At 39.5% G+C, this 25,237-nt stretch overlaps 1 protein-coding gene across 1 annotated transcript in view; it reads right to left on the bottom strand.

Annotated features, from left to right (window-relative positions):
- Positions 1-25,237, bottom strand: part of LOC124594913 (zinc finger protein 599-like) — a 60,304-nt gene that overhangs the window by 10,597 nt on the left and 24,470 nt on the right. Inside the window, exons 11-15 of the mRNA XM_047133393.1 lie at positions 25,057-25,217; positions 11,047-11,186; positions 5,837-6,032; positions 5,656-5,729; positions 5,323-5,571 (exon numbers count right to left, since the gene is read on the bottom strand). Of these exons, the coding sequence (XP_046989349.1) occupies positions 5,323-5,571; positions 5,656-5,729; positions 5,837-6,032; positions 11,047-11,186; positions 25,057-25,217 (820 nt within the window). The remainder of the gene's footprint in view (positions 1-5,322; positions 5,572-5,655; positions 5,730-5,836; positions 6,033-11,046; positions 11,187-25,056; positions 25,218-25,237) is intronic.

Consider the following 25,237-nt stretch of genomic DNA (forward strand, 5'->3'; position numbering starts at 1 on the left):
AATATGCCTTTACAAGAAACAGAAAATATGCCACAGCTGCCATTAATAATTTTTCAACAGAGAAATAGCAGAAAGCTGAAACAGATAGGTATCTTCAACTTCATGAATGTCTTCTCATACAAACCTAAATGTTCTCAGTGTAGGGGTAGACGCGTGGCAACAATAGAAAGGAAGTTACCCGAGCTAGCAGAATCATCAACCCCCCTCCCCCCCCCCCCCCCCCCCCACCAGCATTAATTCCCAAATGCATATATCGTTTCTCCAAGCAGTTCCTCCTTGCCCTGGCCAAGGTAATGCAATTCTTTCCCCTGGATGTTTCTGGATGAGAGAATCGCTTGCACTAACACTATAAAGAGAGAAAGATATTTTACTTATACACTTGTGCCATTCATCATTATGAACATAAGAGTGGTTATTCGTGCCCTCATGTTTTAGTTCCTTGTTTTCATCCTGAAATGTTTATTATACTAACATTTTTGCAGATTAAACTCTCTTCTACTTGCACTGTTTTGCCATTCTTCTGGTTCTTTTTTTTTTTTTTTTTCCTCTCTCATTTATTAGGTTAGGTTAGGTTCTCTCTGTTCTTTATGATTTCCACTTCTCTCAAAACGTATACATCCCACATGTGTACCCATGTCGAGTTGAATAAAAGCAATTGTCATGCCACTCTTGCATGAGACTTCAATATAAGAAGCCCCTCTGCTCTCGGTTCCATCACTCGTATCAATCATGCTGCACATTATCCTTCTTGTTTTCATCTTTCATATTTTTAATTTCTCCTGCTGACCTGCACTGTACAGCATTATAGTACTTCATCACTCTGCCCACTTTACAGTTTCTTGATCACATACAGTAAAACCCCTTTTTAATGAATCTTCTGGGGACCAGAATATTTGTTCCTTAAATGGGGGTTTTGCCCATGTACATGGAAATACTGATGGAGAATGATAATTCAAACATATTTAGTGATATAAGTGCTGTTTAATCACAAAATTACCAATATCCTGAACCACAAACTTATATACAGCAAATATACAATTACAGTATCTTTCACAGACCATATCCTTTATTTTTTTTTAAATCAAGAAATCCTGTTTGGTTTGTCCTCCTGGCGTAGTGTAGTGAAAGAAGTTGTTACTCCAGCTGGTCGATATAAATTAGAATTGATTCATCAACATTACAAGAGGAAAAGAAATTCCTGACACTGTAAATTCCTTGCAACAGTGATGCAATGCCCTCCTTTTCTTCTTTGTTTTCCTAATTGTCACCGCCAGCTCCTACCTGTGTTCCTTCATAAGCATGTCACTTGTAACAATCTCTGGTATGGAAGTCATATCATCATCACTACATCAATGTCCTTGAATGTTAAATTTTCAGAAATATCAGTTTTGCTGCTCCATCCTTCGTCTGGAATGTCGTTGTCTTCAGCAGCAACTGATATACCATAGCCACACTTTGTGAAGCAAGTTAACACTGTTGTGTTACAGCACTGTTGTGTTACAGAACTCCACCCAACTACAAATATATACTGGAGAGGCTAAAGACGACATACGCAGTTTGGAGGAAGGAAGACAACATTTACATTCCTCAAAAATTGTGTTTACTTAGGATGTGCAGGACAAAGTCAATAATAAGTCCAGTTCCTTCCCGCAACACCCATCTTGGCACCAATGCCTGAAAAAGTTGTAAAAGATCTCTGACATCCCTAGTGTCTGCTGTTGTATTCTTCAGTACAAAGTGATGTAATTAATAGTGAAGGAAACATTTAACTCCATCACTAGTTATGCACAATAGTGCTGTCCCCCTTTTTTATTTTTAGTTTATTTATTCATTTTTTACTCTGTGGCATTTTTCTCTTAACAGAACATGATTTTGCAGGAAGTAAATTATAAAAAAATGCCAGTTTCATCAGCAGTGAAAATGTATCTGGGCTCAAGTCCTGTATCAATCGTGGCATTGTAATGTTCTTCCAATAGTTTACACTTTCTGTGACTAGAGCCTCAGTTTCTCCATGTACACTTTGAAATGATAGATGATGACTTTCTTGAAACAATTCATCCAGCCATTCAATGCACTGAAATTTTCAGTTTCAATCTGTAGAATGATTTCACAAACTTTCCCTCTACGTATGTTTCTACTTATAGGAATTCTTCCACTCCTCAAAACTACATTAGAAGAGTATTTTCCACATCACTGAATGTAAACATACGAACGTTCCCTGTTTATGGATCTACAGGAATTGTTAGCTTCAGCATTTAAGAACTCTTCCTTATTATTGAATATGTTGCACTTGTAGATGGCGCTAAATCATAGTTCTTCACCATGTCAAAAATATTTGTGTTAAGACTGTCATCAACGTCACGTATGATGATCAGCTTTCAATATTTACAGGTCGTAAGTCCATAAAAGTGAAACCGATAACTTCAACACTTTAGTAAACAAACAACTCCACTTTTCATGCTTCATAGTTCATAGACTCAGTGACTGACATCACATCATGTGGCCCAAATTGCGCAGAAATCTATTTCCGATTTGTTCAACACATGTGCTGGTATCGCAACAAGGGAAGTCGAGTTATTGAACTCGATCTATGCAGGTGTCTACAAGTTGACTAGTTTACCATTTCCTGTGTCACAAGACACAAATATGACCTGTTGTTGTTGTCGTCTTCAGTCCCGAGACTGGTTTGATGCAGCTCTCCATGCTACTCTATCCTGTGCAAGCTTCTTCATCTCCCAGTACCTACCGCAAACTACATCCTTCTGAATCTGCTTAGTGTATTCCTCTCTTGGTCTCCCTCTACGATTTTTATCCTCCATGCTGCCCTCCAATGCTAAATTTGTGATCCCTTGATGCCTCAAAACATGCCCTACCAACCGATCCCTTCTTCTAGTCAAGTTGTGCCACAAACTTCTCTTCTCCCCAATCCTATTCAATACCTCCTCATTAGTTACGTGATCTACCCACCTTATCTACAGCATTCTTCTGTAGCACCACATTTCGAAAGCTTCTATTCTCTTCTTGTCCAAACTAGTTATCGTGCATGTTTCACTTGCATACATGGCTACACTCCATATAAATACTTTCAGAAACGACTTCCTGACACTTAAATCTATACTCGATGTTAACAAATTTCTCTTCTTCAGAAACGATTTCCTTGCCATTGCCAGTCTACATTTCATATCCTCTCTACTTCGACCATCATCAGTTATTTTACTCCCTAAATAGCAAAACTCCTTTACTACTTTAAGTGTCTCATTTCCTAATCTAATTCTCTCAGCATCACCCGATTTAATTTGACTACATTCCATTATCCTCGTTTTGCTTTTGTTGATGTTCATCTTATATCCTCCTTTCAAGACACTGTCCATTCCGTTCAACTGCTCTTCCAAGTCCTTTGTGAGACAAAATATAAAGGAATCAGAAACTTACTTGAAAATTTTCAATTTGCAAAATTTTTAACGTTTCTTAGTTAAAAGCAGACTTTTTCTTAAAGTTGTGCTGGAATTGAGATAAATATTCATCAAATGCAGGATTTCCTTAAAGGTGGGTTCATTAATGCAGGGTTTTACTGTACATTTAATTACTGATGAGTACGTATGATCATTTACTCTTCTTTTGGCAGTATGAATCTACTACTATCCACTTTCAGTTACAATCTGAATGCTTTATTTATCATCACATCAATCACTTCTTTTTAAAATTAAAACAATTTTCAATTCTTGTCTTACAACAATCTTTTCTCTGACTAGCCTCACAGTAAACTATTATTCATTCTGCCTGCAGAACAGTTCTGAACTCCATTTTGTCATAGCCAAACTCCAATCCCACAAAATTCTAAAATCCTTTCTAGCATTTGGCATATGTCACAATGGACTTTCCATAAAAATCCGTCTCCAACTGAGATCCAATCTTCCACAAAGATCACCACCTTTTCCAATTTTCTTCAGCCTAGTCCTCCCCCACACAATCATACCACCTAAACATGGACCATAATAAACTACATTTGCTCCATTCACAAGATCCTTCAACTTTGTTAGTATGATTTCCGTATCTCTATTCCCAATCACCTTCTCCGAATTCTACACTGCCGTCCATCCATATGAAAAAATTTGACCCCTACATAATTATCAATCCTCTTAAAAACAATTTACCTTCAGCCTAAGACCCAAGTTTAATCACACTATGCTGTCAGTTACTTTTATGAGTTTCTTTCAGTGGAAATATAGCTTCGTTTATTGACAACAGCACTCTCCGACCACACAATCAGTCTTATCTTACTCAGTTTCCACCTACCACAAAGTCTGACCCAGTTCCCCAAACACCTTTCTCACTGGTCAATTCGTCACAGACATGGAACAAACTGACATTTCTGATCTAAAAAGTAATTTTACCTTTATCATACTTCTCAATGACAAGGGTTCCACCAACATCATATTCCATCACTGTGGCTTAGTGGCTGAAGCATTACACTAGCTCTGCGGGACCTCTACTTACTAATCTTATCACTATAATCTCACCACAGAAACACACTGACCAACAACTCCACAAAACATGAGATCTCTCACAAAACATGTAACCCGAATCCATCTCTCTCTGCACACTGGCATCCATCTGTTATTGTCGCCAAAGTTCAACAAACTACAACTCACTGCTAGTAACAAGACTCTCGTAGAAATATCTCCTGCCTTTCTTGACCACTCTCGTAGAAATATCTCCTGCCTTTCTTGACCAGCATCGCCTACTTGGCTTGACAACCAACCAGCTGTCTACCTGTACGAATGGTCACAGACAATCTGTAGCTAACCACAGATTTTAATTTCTCTGCTGGTAAATCTACTAGAGACCACAATGGCATCAACTTCACAACTCATGCCACTGAGATCTTTTCCTCAGCACCAGCTCCACTGAGCTGTCATGGTTGGAATTCCCTCTCCAGCATATCCCCATAATCCTCCTGGTGTAAACCTTATCCACTTTTTTGACAACTCTCTCCCCAATACTAAATTGCCTTCCTATTTCTTTCCTATCCTACATTTCTGCCCAATTTCCACGTCTTTCCAGCCCTCTTTCACATTAACCCGCTCTGACCCCCACCAACAAAACACCCCCCCCCCCACTCTCTCTCTCTCTCTCTCTCTCTCTCTCTCTCTCTCTCTCTCTCTCTCATTTGCATGTAAACGGTTCCCTGTACCATTTTTTGCTGGTGATATACACAAATGTATTTATTTTATCGTAAATATTAGCGCAATCATGTCTAAATTTCAGTGTATTTCAAACCATGTAATTTTTACAGGATAACAACACCAAAAACATACTGACCTGTTCTGGAGGAGCCTCAACATTTTCTACAAAATGGAGTGTTCTTGCTTCATTTGGGTCATCAGGATCCTGGTACGTAACATATATGATTTGCTCAACACTGTTTCCTTGTGCTTCTGTGGTTGTTACTTCACTGCCACCTTCCTGTCCATCTTCCTTTGTCAAGTGATTACGTATTATATTCCAAACTGTTCGGTCAACTGAAGCAGAGCTACTGGAAGCATTGTCTGCTTTAGGATCCCTATGTACCTGTAAGTACACTGCACAATTTTAAAAGAAATTCTTGAAAATACTCTAAAGTTACTAACATATTAACCTTGTTTTCAAGCTTACCTTTTTATGTTTTGTGAGATTTGAGCAGTCAGCAAAAGCTTTCCCACAAATATTGCACGTATATGGTTTCTCACCTGCAGGACCAGAACAAAATGGTAAATATGTTTTAAATGAAATGATTCAGCAATTCCCTGCAAAATAGTAACGGAATTAGAATGTTGGACGTTACGTTCTCATTTACCTGTGTGGAGACGTAAATGTTTCTTCAGTGCCCACTGTTCCGTGAAGCCTCTAGCACAGTAATGACACTGAAACGGTCTCTCGCCTCTATGCCTTCTGGTATGACACTTCCATGTGTCTTTATGAAGAAAGGATTTATTGCAGTACTCACATTTCCATGGTCTTTCCCCTGTATGTCTTTTTACATGGAGTTTAAACTGGAAGACAAAAAGAAACAGATTAATCAATGAAAGTACATAGTTGCAGAGAGAGGATTAAAACTTGTGCATACAAATAAAAATCTAAACAAATGAGTTCTCATAAATAGGGCAATACATTTTTTTAAAGCTATCTTGAGGTTAACATCATTAAGCTTTTAGTATGTGTGTTCACATATTTCTAGCTAGAGAAGTTTTCAAAATTTTCAGAGTATTTCAGCATGTGGAGCATAAATCCTTTCTTCACCTTATTTGTAAATTATTTTGATCCCAACATGCTAGCTACACAAAAATTGCTTAACGTGCACAAATCCCCTCCATACGACTGGATTAAGATTCAGTGGAGGCATCAGCTCCATATGGTCACAGCTCGCAACAGAATACACAGCTCCTGACGCACTTTTTTCATGAGCCAGCGCTATCCCCTGTTAGCCCAGTTATGCAACTATCCAAATCACAATATCTCACACAAATAAAATTTTGATTTTGTGTGTGTGTGTGTGTGTGTGTGTGTGTGTGTGTGTGTGTGTGTGTGTGTGTGTGCGTGCGCGCGCATTTTGTATCTAGGTCATGAAAAGACCTCTTATGAAAGTTTTCATTTCCTTCGTGTGTGCCTGTCAATAACTCAAAACATATGCAATTTGGTGAGAGATCTCCTTTATGCCAAATAAACTTATGAGCAGCTTCTACATATATCAATCAAAAAAGGCAAAAAAACTGATATGAAAGAGACAGTAGCCAAGAGTCTTAAGGCATGCATTCAGATCACTGTCAACTTCCATATGCATGCGTTCAAAAAACTTGTTGCAACATTTTGGAACTATCCATCTATATACCATACATACTTGCTCTATTTAACTACAGTAACCACGTACGAATATCTAGTCATAAGATTTATACCACTTAGTGTGAGGTGATGAAATTTGTGCACAAAAGCTAATTTCAGTAAAAGCAAGATCATCAAATGTGTTCTTGGAAACTATTACGCCATGGACCTGAGATGTACAACTTCATTATTTTTTAATGTCCTAATGAGGTGAGCTGGTCCAAAAGATACTGCATAGTGATCTTTTATCTTTATTTTCTAATATGTAATGACCCAAGCAGCTTCCTACCAATATGGTACAGTTACTCCAAACTGGCATGTCCCAGGAGGTTGGCCTCCCCTTGTTCGATATCAGAATAACATTGAAGCACTTCTAAGAGAGAAAAATCTTGTTCATCAGTCCCACTGTTCTGTAGAATAATTAAGCAAGTGCCATAGTTGTTATCTTCATGTGCTGAAAGTGATGACCTTACATGTGCTTGTTGTCTGGATCCCAAGCAGATTAAAGCATTGTCAGGTAGCACTCCTTTCTTTATGTGCACATTTTATAAGCTTGTGACTACAGACCCATTCCATGTTATGCCTGTTTCGTGTTTTTTATGACTGCTGTGTCAATCTAACAGTGGCAAGTTAATAAATTGTGTAGTCAATGCTACATCAAATACTTTACTGAAACTGAAACTTCAGTGTGTGTGTGTGTGTGTGTGTGTGTGTGTGTGTGTGTGTGTGTGTGTGTGCGCGCGCGCGCGCGCGTGTGTGTGTGTGTCAAAAACTAATGAAATTGGGAGCCTGTGCAACAAACAAATTTTAACAGTACATCAACATCTCTCAGTCTATCTCATTATTCACAGCACTTGCAAAAGACAACTAAGAATCATTGAAACACTGTGCAGATAAAGTGAACTAACAACCCAGAGTGAAACACAGTGATTTGCCTCTCAAAGTACGGAATGTGAGCAGAAATCAAATTGCAATGATATCCTTAAAAATGCCACATTATGTACCAGTCTGACCATCCAGCCTATTCATCATATCCTACAATCTACAGGTTCTCCAAATGACAATACCTAAGAATACTTCAGGGGCTTGAGAAAAAAAGAGAGAGGATGACGGATCACAAAAAGACAACTAGTTTCTATTTCATTTAGGGGAGGATTCAATGGTCAACAGAGACAATGTGCATGCTCACTTTCTGGTTTCAACAGTGTACACTTGGAATTCAAGTTATAAAATAAAACATGTAGATTTTTTAAATCTTGATTTAATGAACAATTTTGTAGCATTTTAAGGATTCATCCAAAATATGAGAATTTAAACAGCATATTTTTCAACACTCAGTTATGGTATTTTGTAGTCACTCTAATTAGTGATTTCCGGAAACTATGTCTGTAGTAGATGAGACAATGGTTTCTCTCTTTATTTTCAAGCACATGAGCCTGCAATAACTACAGACACTCAGTAAATGTAGTTTGCAACAAAAACAATGTTGCTACACGGACATTTATTATAACCACTTCCTGCCTTTAATATCACTTTACCCACACATTTCAATTTTGATACATTAAAATCATATCAAAGGAAAATACAAGTGTATGATGTTTGTAAATCTCTATTCCTACAAAATATCTTAAAATGAAATTGCACTTTTCTCTGACTGTTCTACTATGTGATAGTAGCAACAGCCACCAATGTGACGCATACTCTCACTGACTATTACTCAAATGCATTCCAAATCAAATGACTGAACTAACACCTTACGGAGAATTCTTATTTTCTCATCAAACTTTTTCATTGTCTGTGAGTGAGATCATCATTTATCTTATGCTAAACTCTGCATTTACATGACTACTCTGCAATTCTCACTTAAAGAGCTTGGCTGAGTGTTCACGGAACCACTTCTAGACTACTACTGCTCCACTGTTCCAGTTCCAATCTGTAATATCACCTGCGAAAAACACACACCTAAATCTTTCTGTGCAAGCTCAATCTTCTCTTATTCTTTTCTATTGGTCATTTCTCCCTAAGTAGGTGGGAGTAAATAATATATTTTTGTCCACTTAAAGCATGCTGGATGGCAGGAGGCAGCAACTTACTACGGTTCAATGAAATTCCAAATCATCAAGTTGCACTGGAGTACACCATTTAAACAAAAACAAACTTCAGTGCAATTTTGGTAGTTCTCCAATTTCACTGAATATATTTCTGCATTCAGACAGAAAACATTATTAAAATTTTGTAAAAACTTCTTGTCACAATGCAAAATATCTTTGTTTTAATGATTACAGTACAATATACAGTACACTGTTGAGCCAAAACATTACGACCACTGCCCAATTGGAGCTGGGAAGTTCACTGGTGACACTGTAGCACTGGAAGGATAGTATACAAGCAGAGCACAGACAAATGTGAAATCGTCCTAGTGATGAAGAATGTTACACAAATGGAGAAATCCACTGACATAAGTGACTTTTACAAATTGAAGATTGTTATGGATTAGTGTCTAGGGACGAGTGTTCAGAAAGAGCAAAGCTGATTGGCTGCTCATGCGCTAATGTTGTGAGGACCTATGGGGAAACATTAATGATGGTGAAACCTTTAAAAGGCGACAAGATGTTGGATGTCTACACCTCATTAAAGAGTGTGGAGGTTGGAGGCTTGCCCACTTTGTAAAGTAGGATAAATGACAATCTGAGGCAGATCTCACGACAGATTACAAAGCGGGGGCAGCCATAGGTGTTTCGGAGCACACCATTGACTGCAAACTGTTAAATATGGGGCTCCACAGCAGACAACCTCCTAATTTTCCCATGATGACCAAATGGCATCACCAATTAAAACTGCAGTGGGCATGGCATCATCCGATATTAGATTGTGCATGAAACAAGGCACCTGATGACTAATTATGTTCCTTGTTGCACTAGGCTGATGGTGATGCCCCGATACATCGAAACTGCGTGAATGGCTCCTTGAAACATGCACCACATTTTAGACACAGGCCGGTGGGGCAATATCACCATATGGGGGACATTCATCTGGGTTTTCATGGGACCTATAGTATTAGTCTAAGGCACCAACACAGCTGTGGACTATATGAACGTTACTGTGAAGCACATGCATTCCTTCCCCTGCGGTGATCACATCTTGTAGCAGAACAACTGTCCACGTTACAATGCCAGAAGTGTGCTAATAGTGATTTGAGAAACATGACAGTGAACTCATATTGATGCCTTCGTCACCAAATTAGGCTGATCTGAACTTGGGGGAATCCACCTGGGATGCTATCTGGTGTCAACTCCACGCCCACAAAGCACCAGCCCGTAATTTATGTGACTCGCGTGATCTGGGTGTAGACATTAGGTGCCAAAGGCCTTGTTGAATCAATGTACTGCATTCCAACAATGCAACATTTTTAAGCAGGTAGTCATAACATTTTGGTTCATCATTGTAAAACAAAGATGATGTAACTTACCAAACGAAAGCGTTGGTATGTAGATAGGCACACAAATAAATAAATAAACACACACACACACACACACACACACACACACACACACACACACACACACAAAATTCAAGCTTTCGCAACCAACGGTTGCTTCATCAGGAAAGAGGGAAGGACGAAAGGATGTGGGTTTTAAGGGAGAGGGTAAGGAGTCATTCCAATCCCGGGAGCGGAAAGACTTACCTTAGGGGGAAAAAAGGACAGGTATACACTTGCATACACACATATCCATCTGCACATATACAGACACAAGCAGACAAGCAAAATGTCTGCTTGTGTCTGCATATGTGCAAATGGATATGTGTGTGTGTGTGTGTGTGTGTGTGTGTGTGTGTGTGTGTGTGTGTGCGCACGCGAGCGAGCGTGTATACCTGTCCTTTTTTCCCCCTAAGGTAAGTCTTTCCGCTCCCGGGATTGGAATGACTCCTTACCCTCTACCTTAAAACCCACATCCTTTCGTCTTTCCCTCTCCTTCCCTCTTTCCTGATGAAGCAACCGTTGGTTGCGAAAGCTTGAATTTTGTGTGTGTGTTTGTGTTTATTTGTGTGTATATCTACATACCAACGCTTTCGTTTGCTAAGTTACATCATCTTTGTTTTTAGATATATTTTTCCAACGTGGAATGTTTCCCTCTATATAAGTATTTTCCTTGTATGTTATGCATGCACTACAAAATTATTACCTACCTGTGATGACGTTGTGAATTTTCGGCCACAAAAGTCACAACAGAAAGGTTTTTCTCCTGTGTGTATTCTCAAATGTTCTTGTAAATTTCCATTTTGTGAGAAACTTTTATTGCATACATGGCACTGATAAGGCTTTTGACCTAAAGTGTTTGAAAAGTACACTGTTACATTCTGCAGTTATTCATTTCTTTACAAAAATTAGTAATTGTTGAACATTTTTTGCACTAATAATATGTATATTCTATGAAGGAATCTTATGACTGTCTGTTATCGTTTGCTTCTCATTCTTTGAAATTACTCAAATAAAATGAAATATAATAAACATAAGTAATCACATCATCATCATCATCATCATCATCATCCAGAAACTTAAACATGATTTTTCAGTTACTTATTTCTCATTGGTGTTTCCATGGAAATTAATGTCTCTCTTTTGTTAACACTCTCAGCTCTGGGCAGGGGCAGATAATGGAACTGAGTTGCAAATAACATTTGTGCAGTACTTTACAGATCTGTACCTAGTGGAATAGTTCATGATGGGAGGGTCTCTTCTTAGTATCCAGTCTCTGCAAAGAAACTAGTGAAGAAATAGTGGCAACTGCACAACAGGTGTGAAACAGAGCTTAAGAGTATAAATAGGTAATGTACTTTGCTGTCAAAAGGGCAATGCCTGAAGCTTTCAAGAACTAGTGTAGCAGAATCTTATCTAAGGATCTCTAACAAAATACAAAGAAATTCTAGTCATATGAAAAGCTGTCTGTGGCATCAAGTTATATCCAGCCAATCATGGATGACATCCAAAGGCAGAAATGTACTTTTGACTGTTCCTTTACGAAGGAAAATCCAGGTGTGCTGCCGCATTTTAATGCCTCCACAATTGCAAAGATGAGTGACACACACATTAGTATCATCAGCACTTATAAACTGTTGACATTTTTAAATCTGAACAAATCCCCATGCTCTGATGGAATACCAATCAGATTCTATCTGGAATTTACAGCTGGTTTAACTCCTGTTTTAACCTTACCCCAATAACGCCTCGTGTTGCCATATGGCAGTGGTGCATGATTCTCTTAAATATTTTCCTATGTATTCAAATTTCAAGCTACAGTGTTGGGGAGCATTTCCGTCAAAGCAGAGAAGAATGTTGGTTTCTGTCTATCTGTTGTGCTATTATCCAAGTAACAGGCCATTGAGAGACACTGCAAGAAACACTAGTGTGCACTTTGAGTATACCAGGCGTTTGAATTACCTGTATTATTTTTCGTGTTCCTTTTGTATTTTAGGCCTGGCTTTTCTACATCTACACCTACAATGTGTGATCAAATGTATCTGGACATCTGGCTGAAAATGACTTACAAGTTCGTGGCGCCCTACATCGTTAATTCTGGAATTCAATATGGTGTTGGCCACCCTTAGCCTTGATCGCACTTTCACTCTCGCAGGCATACATTCAATTAGGTGCTTGACAGCCCATTCTTCACGGAGTGCTGCACTGAGAAGAGCTATCGATGTCAATCAGTGAGGCCTGGCACGAAGTCAGTGTTGCAAAACATCCCAAAGGTGTTCTACAGGATTCAGGCCAGGACTCTGTGCAGGCTAGTCCATTACAGGGATGTTATTGTCACGTAACCACTCCAACACAGGCCATGCATTATGAAAAGGTGCTAAATTGTGTTGAAAGATGCAAGTGCCATCCCCGAATTGCTCTTCAACAGTGGGAAACAAGAAAGTGCTGTGATAGTGTCACGCAAAACGAGTGCAAGCCTTCTCCATGGAAAACACAACCACACCGTAACACCACCGTCACTGAATTTTACTGATGGCACAACACACACTGGCAGATGACGTTCACCGGGCATTCACCATACCCACACCCTGCCATTGGGCCACCATATTGTGTACCATGAGTCGTCACTTCACACAACGTTTTTTCCCTTGTTCAATCGTCCAATGTTTACACTCCTTACACCAAGCACGGTATTGTTTGGCATTTACTGGTGTGATGTGTGGTTTATGAGCAGCCACTCGACCATGAAATCCAGTTTTCTCACCTCCCACCTAACTGTCATAGTACTTGCAGTTGATTCTGATGCAATTTGGAATTCCCAAGTGATGGTCTGGACAGATGTCTGCCTATTGCACATTATGACCCTCTTCAACTGTCAGCGGTCTCTGTCAGTCAACAGACGAGGTCAGCCTGTACACTTTTGTGCTGTACATGTCCCTTCAAGATTCCACTTCACTATCACATCAGAAACAGTGGACCTAGGGATGTTTAGGAGTGTGGAAATCTCGCATACAGATGAATGACAGAAGTGACACCCAATCACCGGACCACGTTCGAAGTCCATGAGTTCCACGGAGTGCCCCATTCTGCTCTCTCATAATGTCTAATGACTGCTGAGGTTGCTGATATGGAGTACCTGGCAGTAGGTGGCAGCACAATGCACCTAATATGAAAAACATATGTTTTTGAGGGTGTCTGAATACTTTTGACCACTTAGTGTATATTCTGGAAACCACTGTCAGGTGCGCAGCAGAAGGTACATCCCATTCTGTCAGTTATTAGGCTTTCTTCCAGTTCCAGTCATGTATCAAGCGTGTGAAGAGAGAGTTATTGAATGGCTCTACGTGTGTGCAGTAATTATTCTAATCTTACCCTCATGATCCCTATGTGAACGATAAGTGGGGGGGGGGGGGGGGTGTTCTTGAAACTTAGTTAATAGACCTCCTCTGGATGATTTAAGTCTGTCTTCAAGAGTCTGCCAGTTCAGTTCCTTCAGTACCTCTGTGACACTTTCTCATGAATTACACAAACATATGACCATTCGAGCTGTTCTCCTCTGTATATGTTCAATATCCCCCATTAGTCCTATCTGGTACAGGTCCCATAGACTTGAGCAAATATTCTAGAACTGGTCACATGAGTGATTTGTAAGCACACTCCTTTGTAAGCTGAATGCACTTTCCAAGTGTACTACCAGTAAACCGAAATCTACCACCTGCTTTATCCATGACTGAACCTGTGTGATTACTCCATTTCATATCCCTACAAAGTGTTACATCAGGCATTTGTATGAGCTGGCCAATTCCAACAGTGACTCACTGGTATTACAGTCACAGGATACTACATTTTTTCGTTTTGTGAAGTGCAAAATTTTACATTCATGATCATTTCAGGCAAGTTGCCATCAAGTAACTTCAAATGATTTTAGTAGTTGGAGACAGGATAGAGGGAAAGAGGAAAGGGGGATACACTTACAGGATGTTGTTTGCATGAGGAATCCTCTTTCGTGCACATTCATGATAGTATCAGGTTACTAGTTACTAAGAGTAGAATGAATTTCCCTGAATCCACACAATGCTAATATGTAACTTCCATTTTCTAGAGCCCAGTCTTTCTTGCACTGTTACTAAAGGTGATGTTGCTATTTATACAGACACTTCCTGGGTCACAAGTTCCTCCCACCAAGATTTTGAAAATGATCCCACATGTTAGGCCATGTCACCTTTCTTCTACAAAAGCAATGTTTTGTCCCCTCTTCTGGGATCTTCTTTGAATTTTGTGTTGTTCACATTTAACTGAACACTGTGTATCAAGCTTGGACATAATTAAGAGGGGACAGTATCACAACATTGACAAATCCAGGTTTCATGCAAGTCCAGAAATGCTGTCTCAAGGTACCCCGTCTCAGTGCAATGGTAACATCTGTGTATGCAGTTAGTCTTTGCATAATCTACTCTGGTGCCTTTCTTCTGCCAATTGCTCTACTCCTCGTTGCAAACTCACAAATACATTATTTGTTTACACACTATGTTTAGGTATTTTATTTTCTCTGGTTTTTTACTATGGTCATACAATTTCTTACAGTAATATTTCACTATATATGTATAGTTGTCTTGGGGATATTCTGTATTTCAGTTATTCTTTCAGATCTGTACTACTACTACTACTACTTTTGTTGATCCTTCCAAAGTCTTGTTCCTTATGATTTTGGAGTGTTGAAGATGTTGGTCATATACCATACTTAATTTTGTATGTAGATATTTTTGGGTCTGTTTTTTCAGCATTTTTCTGAGAAGATTTATCTGAATATTGGACGAACTTATGTCTTTGGCATATATCATTAGGACATGGAGAAAATGGAGGTAGTGTATATGTCACTGTAGACAAGAAACTCAAATACATGGAGACTGAAATTAAAACTCAATGTGAAAATTCTTGGGCAAGACTCAGTATCAGGGGTGGGCATAAAATGGTAATTGGAACCTCCTTTTGCCCACCAGACTGATGTAACCAAAAACCGAAGAGAAAACCAGACTTCGCTTGTATGTTTAAGTCCCCAATCATACTGCAATCATCGGTGGAAACTTTAATTATCCAACAATCAATAGGGAAAATTACAGTTTTGTAAGTGGCAGGTGTGACATCCTGTGAAAGATTACTAAACACCTTCTCTGAAAACTACCTTCAACAGGTAGTTTGGAACCCTACTCATGATGGAAATATACTAGATCTAATTGCAACAAATACACCTGACCTCTTTGACTGTGTCCTCATGGTGGTTGTTGTTGTTGTTGTTGTTGTTGTTGTTGTTGTCGTCTTCAGTCCTGAGACTGGTTTGATGCAGCTCTCCATGCTACTCTATCCTGTGCAAGCTTCTTCATCTCCCAGTACCTACCGCAAACTACATCCTTCTGAATCTGCTTAGTGTATTCATCTCTTGGTCTCCCTCTACGATTTTTACCCTCCATGCTGCCCTCCAATGCTAAATTTGTGATCCCTTGATGCTTCAGAACATGTCCTACTAACCGGTCCCTTCTTTTTGTCAAGTTGTGCCACGAACTCCTCTTCTCCCCAATTCTATTCAATACCTCCTCATTAGTTATGTAATCTACCCATCTAATCTTCGGCATTCTTCTGTAGCACCACATTTCGAAAGCTTCTATTCTCTTCTTGTCCAAACCATTTATCGTCCATGTTTCACTTCCGTACATGGCTACACTCCATACAAACACTTTCAGAAACGACTTCCTGACAGTTAAATCTATACTCGAGGTTCACAAATTTCTCTTCTTCAGAAACGCTTTCCTTCCCATTGCCAGTCTACATTTTATATCCTCTCTACTTCAACCATCATCAGTTATTTTGCTCTCCAAATAGCAAAACTCCTTTACTACTTTAAGTGTCTCATTTCCTAATCTAATTCCCTCAGCATCACCCGACTTAATTCGATTATATTCCATTATCCTTGTTTTGCCTTTGTTGATGTTCATCTTATATCCTCCTTTCAAGATACTATCCATTCCGTTCAACTGCTCTTCCAAGTCCTTTGCTGTCTCTGACAGAATTACAATGTCATCGGCGAACCTCAAAGTTTTTATTTCTTCTCCATGTATTTTAATACCTACTCAGAATTTTTCTTTTGTTTCCTTCACTGCTTGCTCAATATACAGATTGAATAACATCGGGGAGAGACTACAACCCTGCCTCACTCCCTTCCCAACCACTGCTTCCCTTTCATGTCCCTCGACTCTTGTGACTGCCACCTGGTTTCTGTACAAATTGTAAATAGCCTTTCGCTCCCTGTATTTTACCCCTGCCACCTTCAGAATTTGAAAGAGAGTATTCCAGTCAACATTGTCAAAAGCTTTCTCTAAGTCTACAAATGCTAAAAACGTAGGTTTGCCCTTTCTTACTAGCTTCTAAGATAAGTCGTAGGGTCAGTATTGCCTCATGTGTTCCAACATTTCTGCGGAATCCAAACTGATCTTCGCCGAGGTCAGCTTCTAGCAGTTTTTCCATTTGTCTGTAAAGAATTCGCATTAGTATTTTGCAGCTGTGACCTATTAAACTGATAGTTCGGTAATTTTCACATCTGTCAGCACCTGCTTTCTTTGGGATTGGAATTATTATATTCTTCTTGAAGTCTGAGGGTATTTCGCCTGTCTCATACATCTTGCTCACCAGATGGTAGAGTTTTGTCAGGACTGGCTCTCCCAAGGCCATCAGTAGTTTTAATGGAATGCTGTCTACTCCGGGGGCCTTGTTTCGACTCTGGTCTTTCAGTGCTCTGTTAAACTCTTCACGCAGTATTGTATCTCCCATTTTGTCTTCATCTACATCCTCTTCCATTTCCAGAATATTGTCCTCAAGTACGTCGCCCTTGTGTCCTCATGGTTACTGGTATTAAAATTGAGCTGAAATACCATGATCCCTGGTGCTCGCACCTATCTGCATTGAGTGCCGGTTGCAGCAGCAGACCATTGGAGTAAGTCAAATGTGAATGCTGTTCTACGCATGCGCGCATTCGGCTGTGCTGTGCACTTTTGCCAGTTCCGCCAGACAACAGTGACAACATTTGATATGGTCCACTCAGCTTTGTTGAAACATGCGCCCGAGTAGCTGTGCTTGTGCACCTGAACAAAACAGCAATCACCAAGTTCATACTCAATAATTTACTTCATTTTATTTTAATGCCATGGAATTTGATTCCACGGACACATACGGCAGGACAGATCGCAAAACAAGATATACACTTTTTGAATTTGTTTTGTGTGTTTCATATTTGTGCAAGAAGCATTATTACTGACGGATATTTATCTATAAAGTGAGACACAGAACTACAGATTCCTGAGTTATTATTTATTCTTAAAATTTCCACCTTTAATTACTGATAGTTGTGTCATTTCACGGTTCTGTTCAGCAGTTCGGCCTAAGTTGTTAAAAATGCTGCATTTCTGATAGACGTAATAAACCTTATAAACAATTTCAGAAACATAAGTGTACATGTCTTAAGAAACTAATGGTTAAATAAAGCAATACCAGAGAGTAAATAGTTATGGCAACATATTAATTACCCTTTGCTAAAATTGTCACCGATTGTTCTTGTACTACATATTTTATAGATGCTCATTTTCAAACTGCGATGGTTAAGCTTTAAAGAATATTACAAAGTTGTCTCATTTATTAAATTCTTACCCTAGAAGAAATGTAACAAATATACAGGGTGAGTCACCTAACGTTACCACCGGATATATTTCGTAAACCACATCAAATACTGACGAACCGATTCCACAAACCAAACGTGAGGAGAGGGGCTAGTGTAATTGTTTAATACAAACCATACAAAAATGCACGGAAGTATGTTTTTTAACACAAACCTACGTTTTTTTTAATGGAACCACGTTAGTTTTGTTAGCATATCTGAACATATAAACAAATACGTAATCAGTGCCGTTTGTTGCATTGTAAAATGTTAATTACATCCGGAGATATTGTAACCTAAAGTTGACGCTTGAAACCTCCGACGTTCAGTTGCGTGTTGTAACAAACACGGGCCATGGTCGGCGAGCAGCATCTGCAGGGACATGTTTACGATGACGACCGTGTTTACGAGTGTGGCTGTAGTGCACTGTTGTGGTTTGGTCTAGCTGTAAAAAAGGCGGAGATGATACTCATCTATGGCAAGTGTCGACGAAATGCAGCTGAAGCCTGCAGGGTGTACATAGAACGGTACCCGGACAGAGAGCATCCAACGTGCCGCACATTACAAAACATCTACCGCCAACTGTATGCAACAGGTATGGTCGTAGCACGCAAACGGGTCCGTAACAGGCCCGTCACAGTTGGTGTTTAGCTGCTGTTGCCATGAACCCACACATGAGTTCACGGGACATTGCGAGAGCCGGTGGACTGAGTCAAAGTAGTGTCATGCGCATCTGCATCGTCACCGCTTTCACCTGTTTCATGTGTCTCTACATCAGCAATTACATGGTGATGACTTTAATCATCGAGTGCAATTCTGTCAATGGGCATTAACAGAGAATGCGTTGCAGTTCTACCTGTTTACCGATGAAGCGGGTTTCACAAACCATGGGGCAGTGAATCTACGGAACATGCATTACTGGTCCGTGGACAATTCTCGCTGGCTCAGACAGGTAGAGCGACAGCGACCGTGGACTGTAAATGTATGGTGCGGAATCACTGGCAACCACCTCATTAAACCTCACTTCATTGCAAGGGCCCAAACAGCTGCAACATACATCGCGTTTCTACAGAATGATCTGCCAACGTTACTCGAAAATGTCCCACTGGAAACACGTCGATGTATGTGGTATCAGCATGATGGTGCACCTGCACATTCCGCAATTAACACTAGGCTGACCCTTGACAGGATGTTCGACGGGCATTTCATAGGACGTGGAGGACGCATAAATTGGCCAGCCCGTTCTCCTGATCTTACACTTCTGGACTTCTTCTGTGGGGTACGTTAAAGGAGAATGTGTACCATGATATGCCTACAACCCCAGAGGATATGAAACAACGTATTGTGGCAGCCTGTGGTGACATTACACCAGATGTACTGCGGCGTGTACAACTTTCATTACGCCAGAGATTGCAATTGTGTGCAGCAAATGATGGCCACCACATTGAACATCTATTGGCCTGACATGTCGGGACACACTCTATTCCACTCCGCAATTGAAAACGGAAACCATATGTGTACGTGTACCTCACCCCTCGTGGTAACGTACATGTGCGTCAGTGAAAAAGACCAATAAAAAGGTGTTAGCATGTGGACGTAATGTGCTGTTCCAGTCTCTTCTGTACCTAAGGTCCATCACTGTTCCCTTTGGATCCCTACGTAATTCGGTGCTCTCCGATTCACACGATCGAACAGCGGAGGAGTGGTATTCAAGCGTCAACTTTAGGTTACAATATCTCCGGATGTAATTAACATTTTACAATGCAACAAACGGCACTGATTTCGTATTTGTTTATATGTTTAGATGTGCTAACAAAACTAACGGGGTTCCATTTAAAAAAAAACGTAGGTTTGTGTTAAAAAACATACTTCCGTGCATTTTTTTATGGTTTGCATTAACCAATTACACTAGCCCCTCTCCTCACGTTCGGTCTGTGGAATCGATTCGTCAGTATTTGATGTGGATTACGAAATATATTCAGCGCTAATGTTAGGTGACTCACCCTGTCTGTAGAATCACAGATCGCCACATATCTGGTGTAACTTCATTTAAAGCTTAGTGAAGAAATTTTAACACCTTGCTTTGTGAGAAAGGTAGATGCGTGTTATTTCTTGCTACATTTCCTTTCACTTGAGCCCAAATAAGCTCAACCACATTGTATGTGCAATGATATTGTGACAAACAAATAACTTTGTGATCAGCAGCTATAGCGATTTTGTCAACCATGTATACAAGTTTGTGACTTGTTAAGCTTAACAAGCTGAAGCAGCTCTGCCTTTTTCATTTCAGCACTGCAAGGACCATTATGTTGCTGCAACCAACTTAACAAATCGTCTTTTCCATTTTACATAGTTGGTGCTTTGTTCACCTTAGTAGAATGATAAGGGGCATTATCTATCATTATAATAGACTTGGGAGGAATATTCAGAACAAGTTTATCCTGAAACCAAGAGATGTAACTCGCAGCATTTATTTCTTCGTGGAAATCTCCCGACTTCTTCGAAGTGAAAGCCCACAAAGCACCGTTTATGAATCCTGCACTTGTTATAGCATGGCAAACAGTTAATCTGCCACCTTTCTCGGTTGGTTGTCTTAGAACTGAAGAACTTGTGACGTCAGTCCAAATGTGTGGAACACTGTAGTTTGGATTAATCCAAGTCTCATCCGTAAATATGACTTTGAAAAGTCAATAGTGCACAATTCTCTGAGAAAACTGCAGCGCTGAATTACTATATCAGTCCTCTCCATTACACATTTATGATTGCTGTATGTTTTATACCTGAAGCCTGAAGAGTTCAGAATTGAAGAAAGCGACATGTTACCACCGAAAAACAGCCCTGCTTCAAGAAGAGAAGCAGTAAATTTCTTCCTAGCTGGAAATTCACCTTCACAGTAATAATTGTAAATATGGTCCCGAATAGCACACTGATTAAAATTGTCAATAGCTGTCACCTGGTTTGTACCCTTTCTGTGTTCACCTGACGTGCTAAGCTTAAAGTCTTTCTCACCACTATCATGGTGGTGGTGGTTAGTGTTTAACATCCCGTCGACAATGAGGTCATTAGAGACGGAGCGCAAGCTCGGGTTAGGGAAGGATTGGGAAGGAAATCGGCCGTGCCCTTTCAAAGGAACCATCCCGGCATTTGCCTGAAACGATTTAGGGAAATCACGGAAAACCTAAATCAGGATGGCTGCACTATCATGGCCTATATGTTTTTCCTTAGTCATGTGTTTCACTGCAGCACTTCCAATGCCAAGTGCATCAGCTGCTCGTTGCACTACATTTGACACAGGGAGAATAGGTCCTTCATTATGCCTGTCATTTTCAAAGTAATTCCGTACACGAACGACAAATTCTCTCGCTTGAGAATGCAGGACCTGCTGTCCTCTGCTAGCCATCGTGACCGTTAGCTATACCGTCCGGCAGAAAACTATTTGGCAACATGGTTGCTTCCCGTTTCTGTGACCAGGGCAGTTTCCCGGCCCAGTAGGCGGAGCCATGGATCATCGTGTTTTGGCCTTACTGTAGTGACTGTGATGCGGTTGTGGCAACAGTGATAACCAAAGTACAGAGGAAAACTAAAACAAGTAAGTTTAAAAGAATAGTTTACCATGCACTGGACAGCTGTGTACCCAGTAGAACAGTTCATAATGGGACTGCCCCTCCATACTGTACAGTCACTCTAAAGAAACAGAGACACTTGCATAACACATGTAAAACAAAGCATAGTACTTTAGATAGAGGTGCTGTATGAAACATGCCTGGGTTTCAAGAGAGCAATGCAGAAGCCTTTAATGACTACCGTAGCAGAATATCATTGAACAATCTTTCACAAAACCCAAAGAAATTCTGGTTGTATGTAAAGACAGTCACCTGCAAATGAGCCTGGAACTGAAATTGGGGTAGCAAAGCAAAAACCAAAATGCGTAACTCCAGTTTCAAATGTTCCTTTAGAAAGGAAAATCCAGGAGAAATGCCCCAATTTCATCTTCATACATCTGAAAAATGAGTGAAATAAGGGTTAGTGTCAGTGGTGTTGAGGAACAGCAGAAATTGTTAAAACTGAATAAAGCTCCAGGGTACGATGGAATCCCTGTCACATTCTACACCCAATTTGCAACTGAGGTAGCCCTTCTTTAACTATAATCTATCGCAGATCTCTTTAACAACAAACCATGCCCAGTAGTTGGAAGAAAGCACAGGTTACATACACCTGTTTACAAGAAGGGTAGTAAAAGTGATCCACAAAATTCTACCCAATATCCTTGGCATTGATTTGTTGTAGATTCTGAGAATATATTCTGTGTTTAAATCTAATGAGATGTTTCTAGCAGGATGACCACCTCCATGCCAACCAGCACGGATTCCGAGGACGTCAATCATGCGAAACACAGCTCACACTTTTCTCACACGTCAATGAAAGCTCTGGATCAAAGCAGTCGGGTAGATGCAGTATTTCTTGGCTTCCAAGATGCATTTTACTCAGTACCACACCTATGCTTATTGTCAAAAGTACAATCACATGGAGTATCAAATGAAATTTGTGGCTGGACTGAGGATTTCTTTGATAGGGAGAATGCAGCAGGTTATTTTGGATCGAGAGTCACTGACAAATGCAGAGGTAACTTTGGTGTCCCAGAGAAGTGTGTTGGGATGCCTGTAGTTCATACTGTATATTAATCATCATGTGGTTTGATTGAGAAACTTATAGGCTGAGAAATAATAAGGAAATAGAAGAAAACACAGACACACATAGGGGACATAAGAAAATGAAGACTTCAATTTTATGGGCACACCCTCGGGTGACAAAACAAATAGCAGAATACTACAAAAACAGAAGTAAGGCAAAAACTGAGCCAATTAAATGGACTGCTACGATTAAGGAAGATCTTAAAGTAGTCAGTATAACTTGGCAGATGTTACAGATAGTAAAACATTCAGACAAAAGATATCTGACTGGAAAGTTGGTCAGAGAGAAATTAGAAAATGGACTGGAACACTGTGGTCTGATGAAAGAGACTTCATTCTGAAAGGGTGATACAAATTTGGACACGAAGAAAGGCCAACCATCAAAATTGACATTGATTAACTGACTGACTGACTGACTGAACCTCGCATGGTCCTATTGGGCCCATATGTGAATAATAAAAATAATAATGACCATGCGGACAATATTAATATTAACATAACATTAATAATAACATAACACAGATAACTGCATCATCTCCGAACATTTTGCAGATGATGCAGTTATCAATACTGATGAATTGTCAGAAAGAAGCTGCATAAATATTGAATCAGATCCTAATAAGATTTCAAAGTGGTGCAAAGAGTGGCAACATGTCTTGAATGTTCAGAAATGTAAATCACAGAACAAGAAACCGTAGTATCCTATGACTATTACAATGAGTCACAGTTAGAATTTGCCAACTCATATAAATACCTAGTTCCAACATTTTGTAGGGATTCAAAATGCACTGATCGTATAGGTAAAGCAGGTAGCAGACTTCAGCTTATTAGTAGAATACTGGGGAAGTGCAGTCAGTCTACAAAGGAGATTTACAAGTAATCACCCATGCGACCCATTCTAGAATATTGCCCAATTGTGTGGACATGTACCAAATAGGATTAACCGAGGATACTTAACACATACAGAAAAGGGCAGTACTTCGATTGTAGGTTTGTTTGACCCATAGGAGAGTGCCGCAGAAGTGCTGAAGAAACTGAAATGGCTGACTCTAAACAAACAAAAACTATCTTGCTAAGTTTGAAGAATGGGATTTAAATGATTACTTTATGAATATACTGCAACCCCCCTCGTATCGCTCAGATAAGAATTGTGAGGATCAGATTAGATTAATTAAACTACACAGAGTCATTTACATAGTCAATATTGTCATTTACATAGTCAATATTCTGCACTTCATACATGAATTGGATGGGAAGAAATCCTCATAACAAGTACAATAGGAAGAATTGTCTGCCATACAATTCAGTGGTTTGCAGAATATACATTTAGATGTAGACATGTGCAAAAGCAAGACAATTTCAACTTGATTTTTTGGTCCTAGTTTAACTTGGTGATTTATTCTTGTTTCTTGGGACTTTTCCCCTATCAGGATGGTTCTTCTCTGAGTCACAGTTAAAAAGCACAGCTGATAGTCCATCTACATGTCCGACTCCTGTCCCTGCTTTGAATGGTTCTGATCTAGTGTTTTTGAGAAACTGTTTGAGTAACTTTATCAATTTTGCTATCAACACTGAATTCCCGAAGAGTGGAGAGCAGGGCTAATCTATCGACAGAATCATAAGCTTTTATAAAGTCACTAAAAATGACGACATATTTCTTTTTGGCACTGTCTAGCGTTGGGTTACTGAGTTGAGGTTTCTAAATTTGTTCTACACATGGTTTGCTTTTCTGTGCTCCTGTTCAATAAATACTCCCCTATATGCTTCCAATCTGCTTAATACTGCATTAGAAACAATTTTGTAACTGAAAAGAGGGAGATACCTTACTACTACTACTATTACTACTACTACTACCACCACCACCACGATGTATCTTAAAGAATTGATAGTACAGCAACAGTAAGATAGTATTTCTGCAATATAATGAGAAACAATTATATATGTTATTAATCTGAATGCTTACTTTTCATTCCAAGGGAAGTATTATTTGAATATCTGCAGCAAAACACATGGTAGTAATATGTCACATAAGAATAAAGAAAATGTTGTAGCTCTAATGGCAAGAAATTTACTAGAATTATTTTCTATGAACGTCTCAATATCTGATGCTAACCTCTCAATATGTACTGTCACAGTAGCTACTGGCAGGTTCACATTAACATAAACAATCAAGAAAAGAGACTAGTCAAACAACATTAAACATATGTATGACTACAGTAATTGCTGAGTCTTTGACAGAAACAATATGAAAAGTTATATTAACACCAAAATCTCAAAACAACAATATTCTTATTGGAGAAGGTAATGATATATAACAGCAAACTTACCTGTGTGCCATCTATAATGTAATGTGAGACTAGTTTTATGTGCGAACTGATGACCACACAGCTCACAGAAGTACTTTTTCTCTCCTGTATGTGTCGGCATATGATTTAACAAGTTTGCTTTCGCCTTGAATGTTGCACCACAAGTTTTACATGCAAATGGTCTAAAAAAAAAAAAGAATTT

The sequence above is a fragment of the Schistocerca americana genome, chromosome 2 (assembly GCF_021461395.2).
Source record: "Schistocerca americana isolate TAMUIC-IGC-003095 chromosome 2, iqSchAmer2.1, whole genome shotgun sequence".
Lineage (NCBI taxonomy): Eukaryota > Metazoa > Arthropoda > Insecta > Orthoptera > Acrididae > Schistocerca > Schistocerca americana.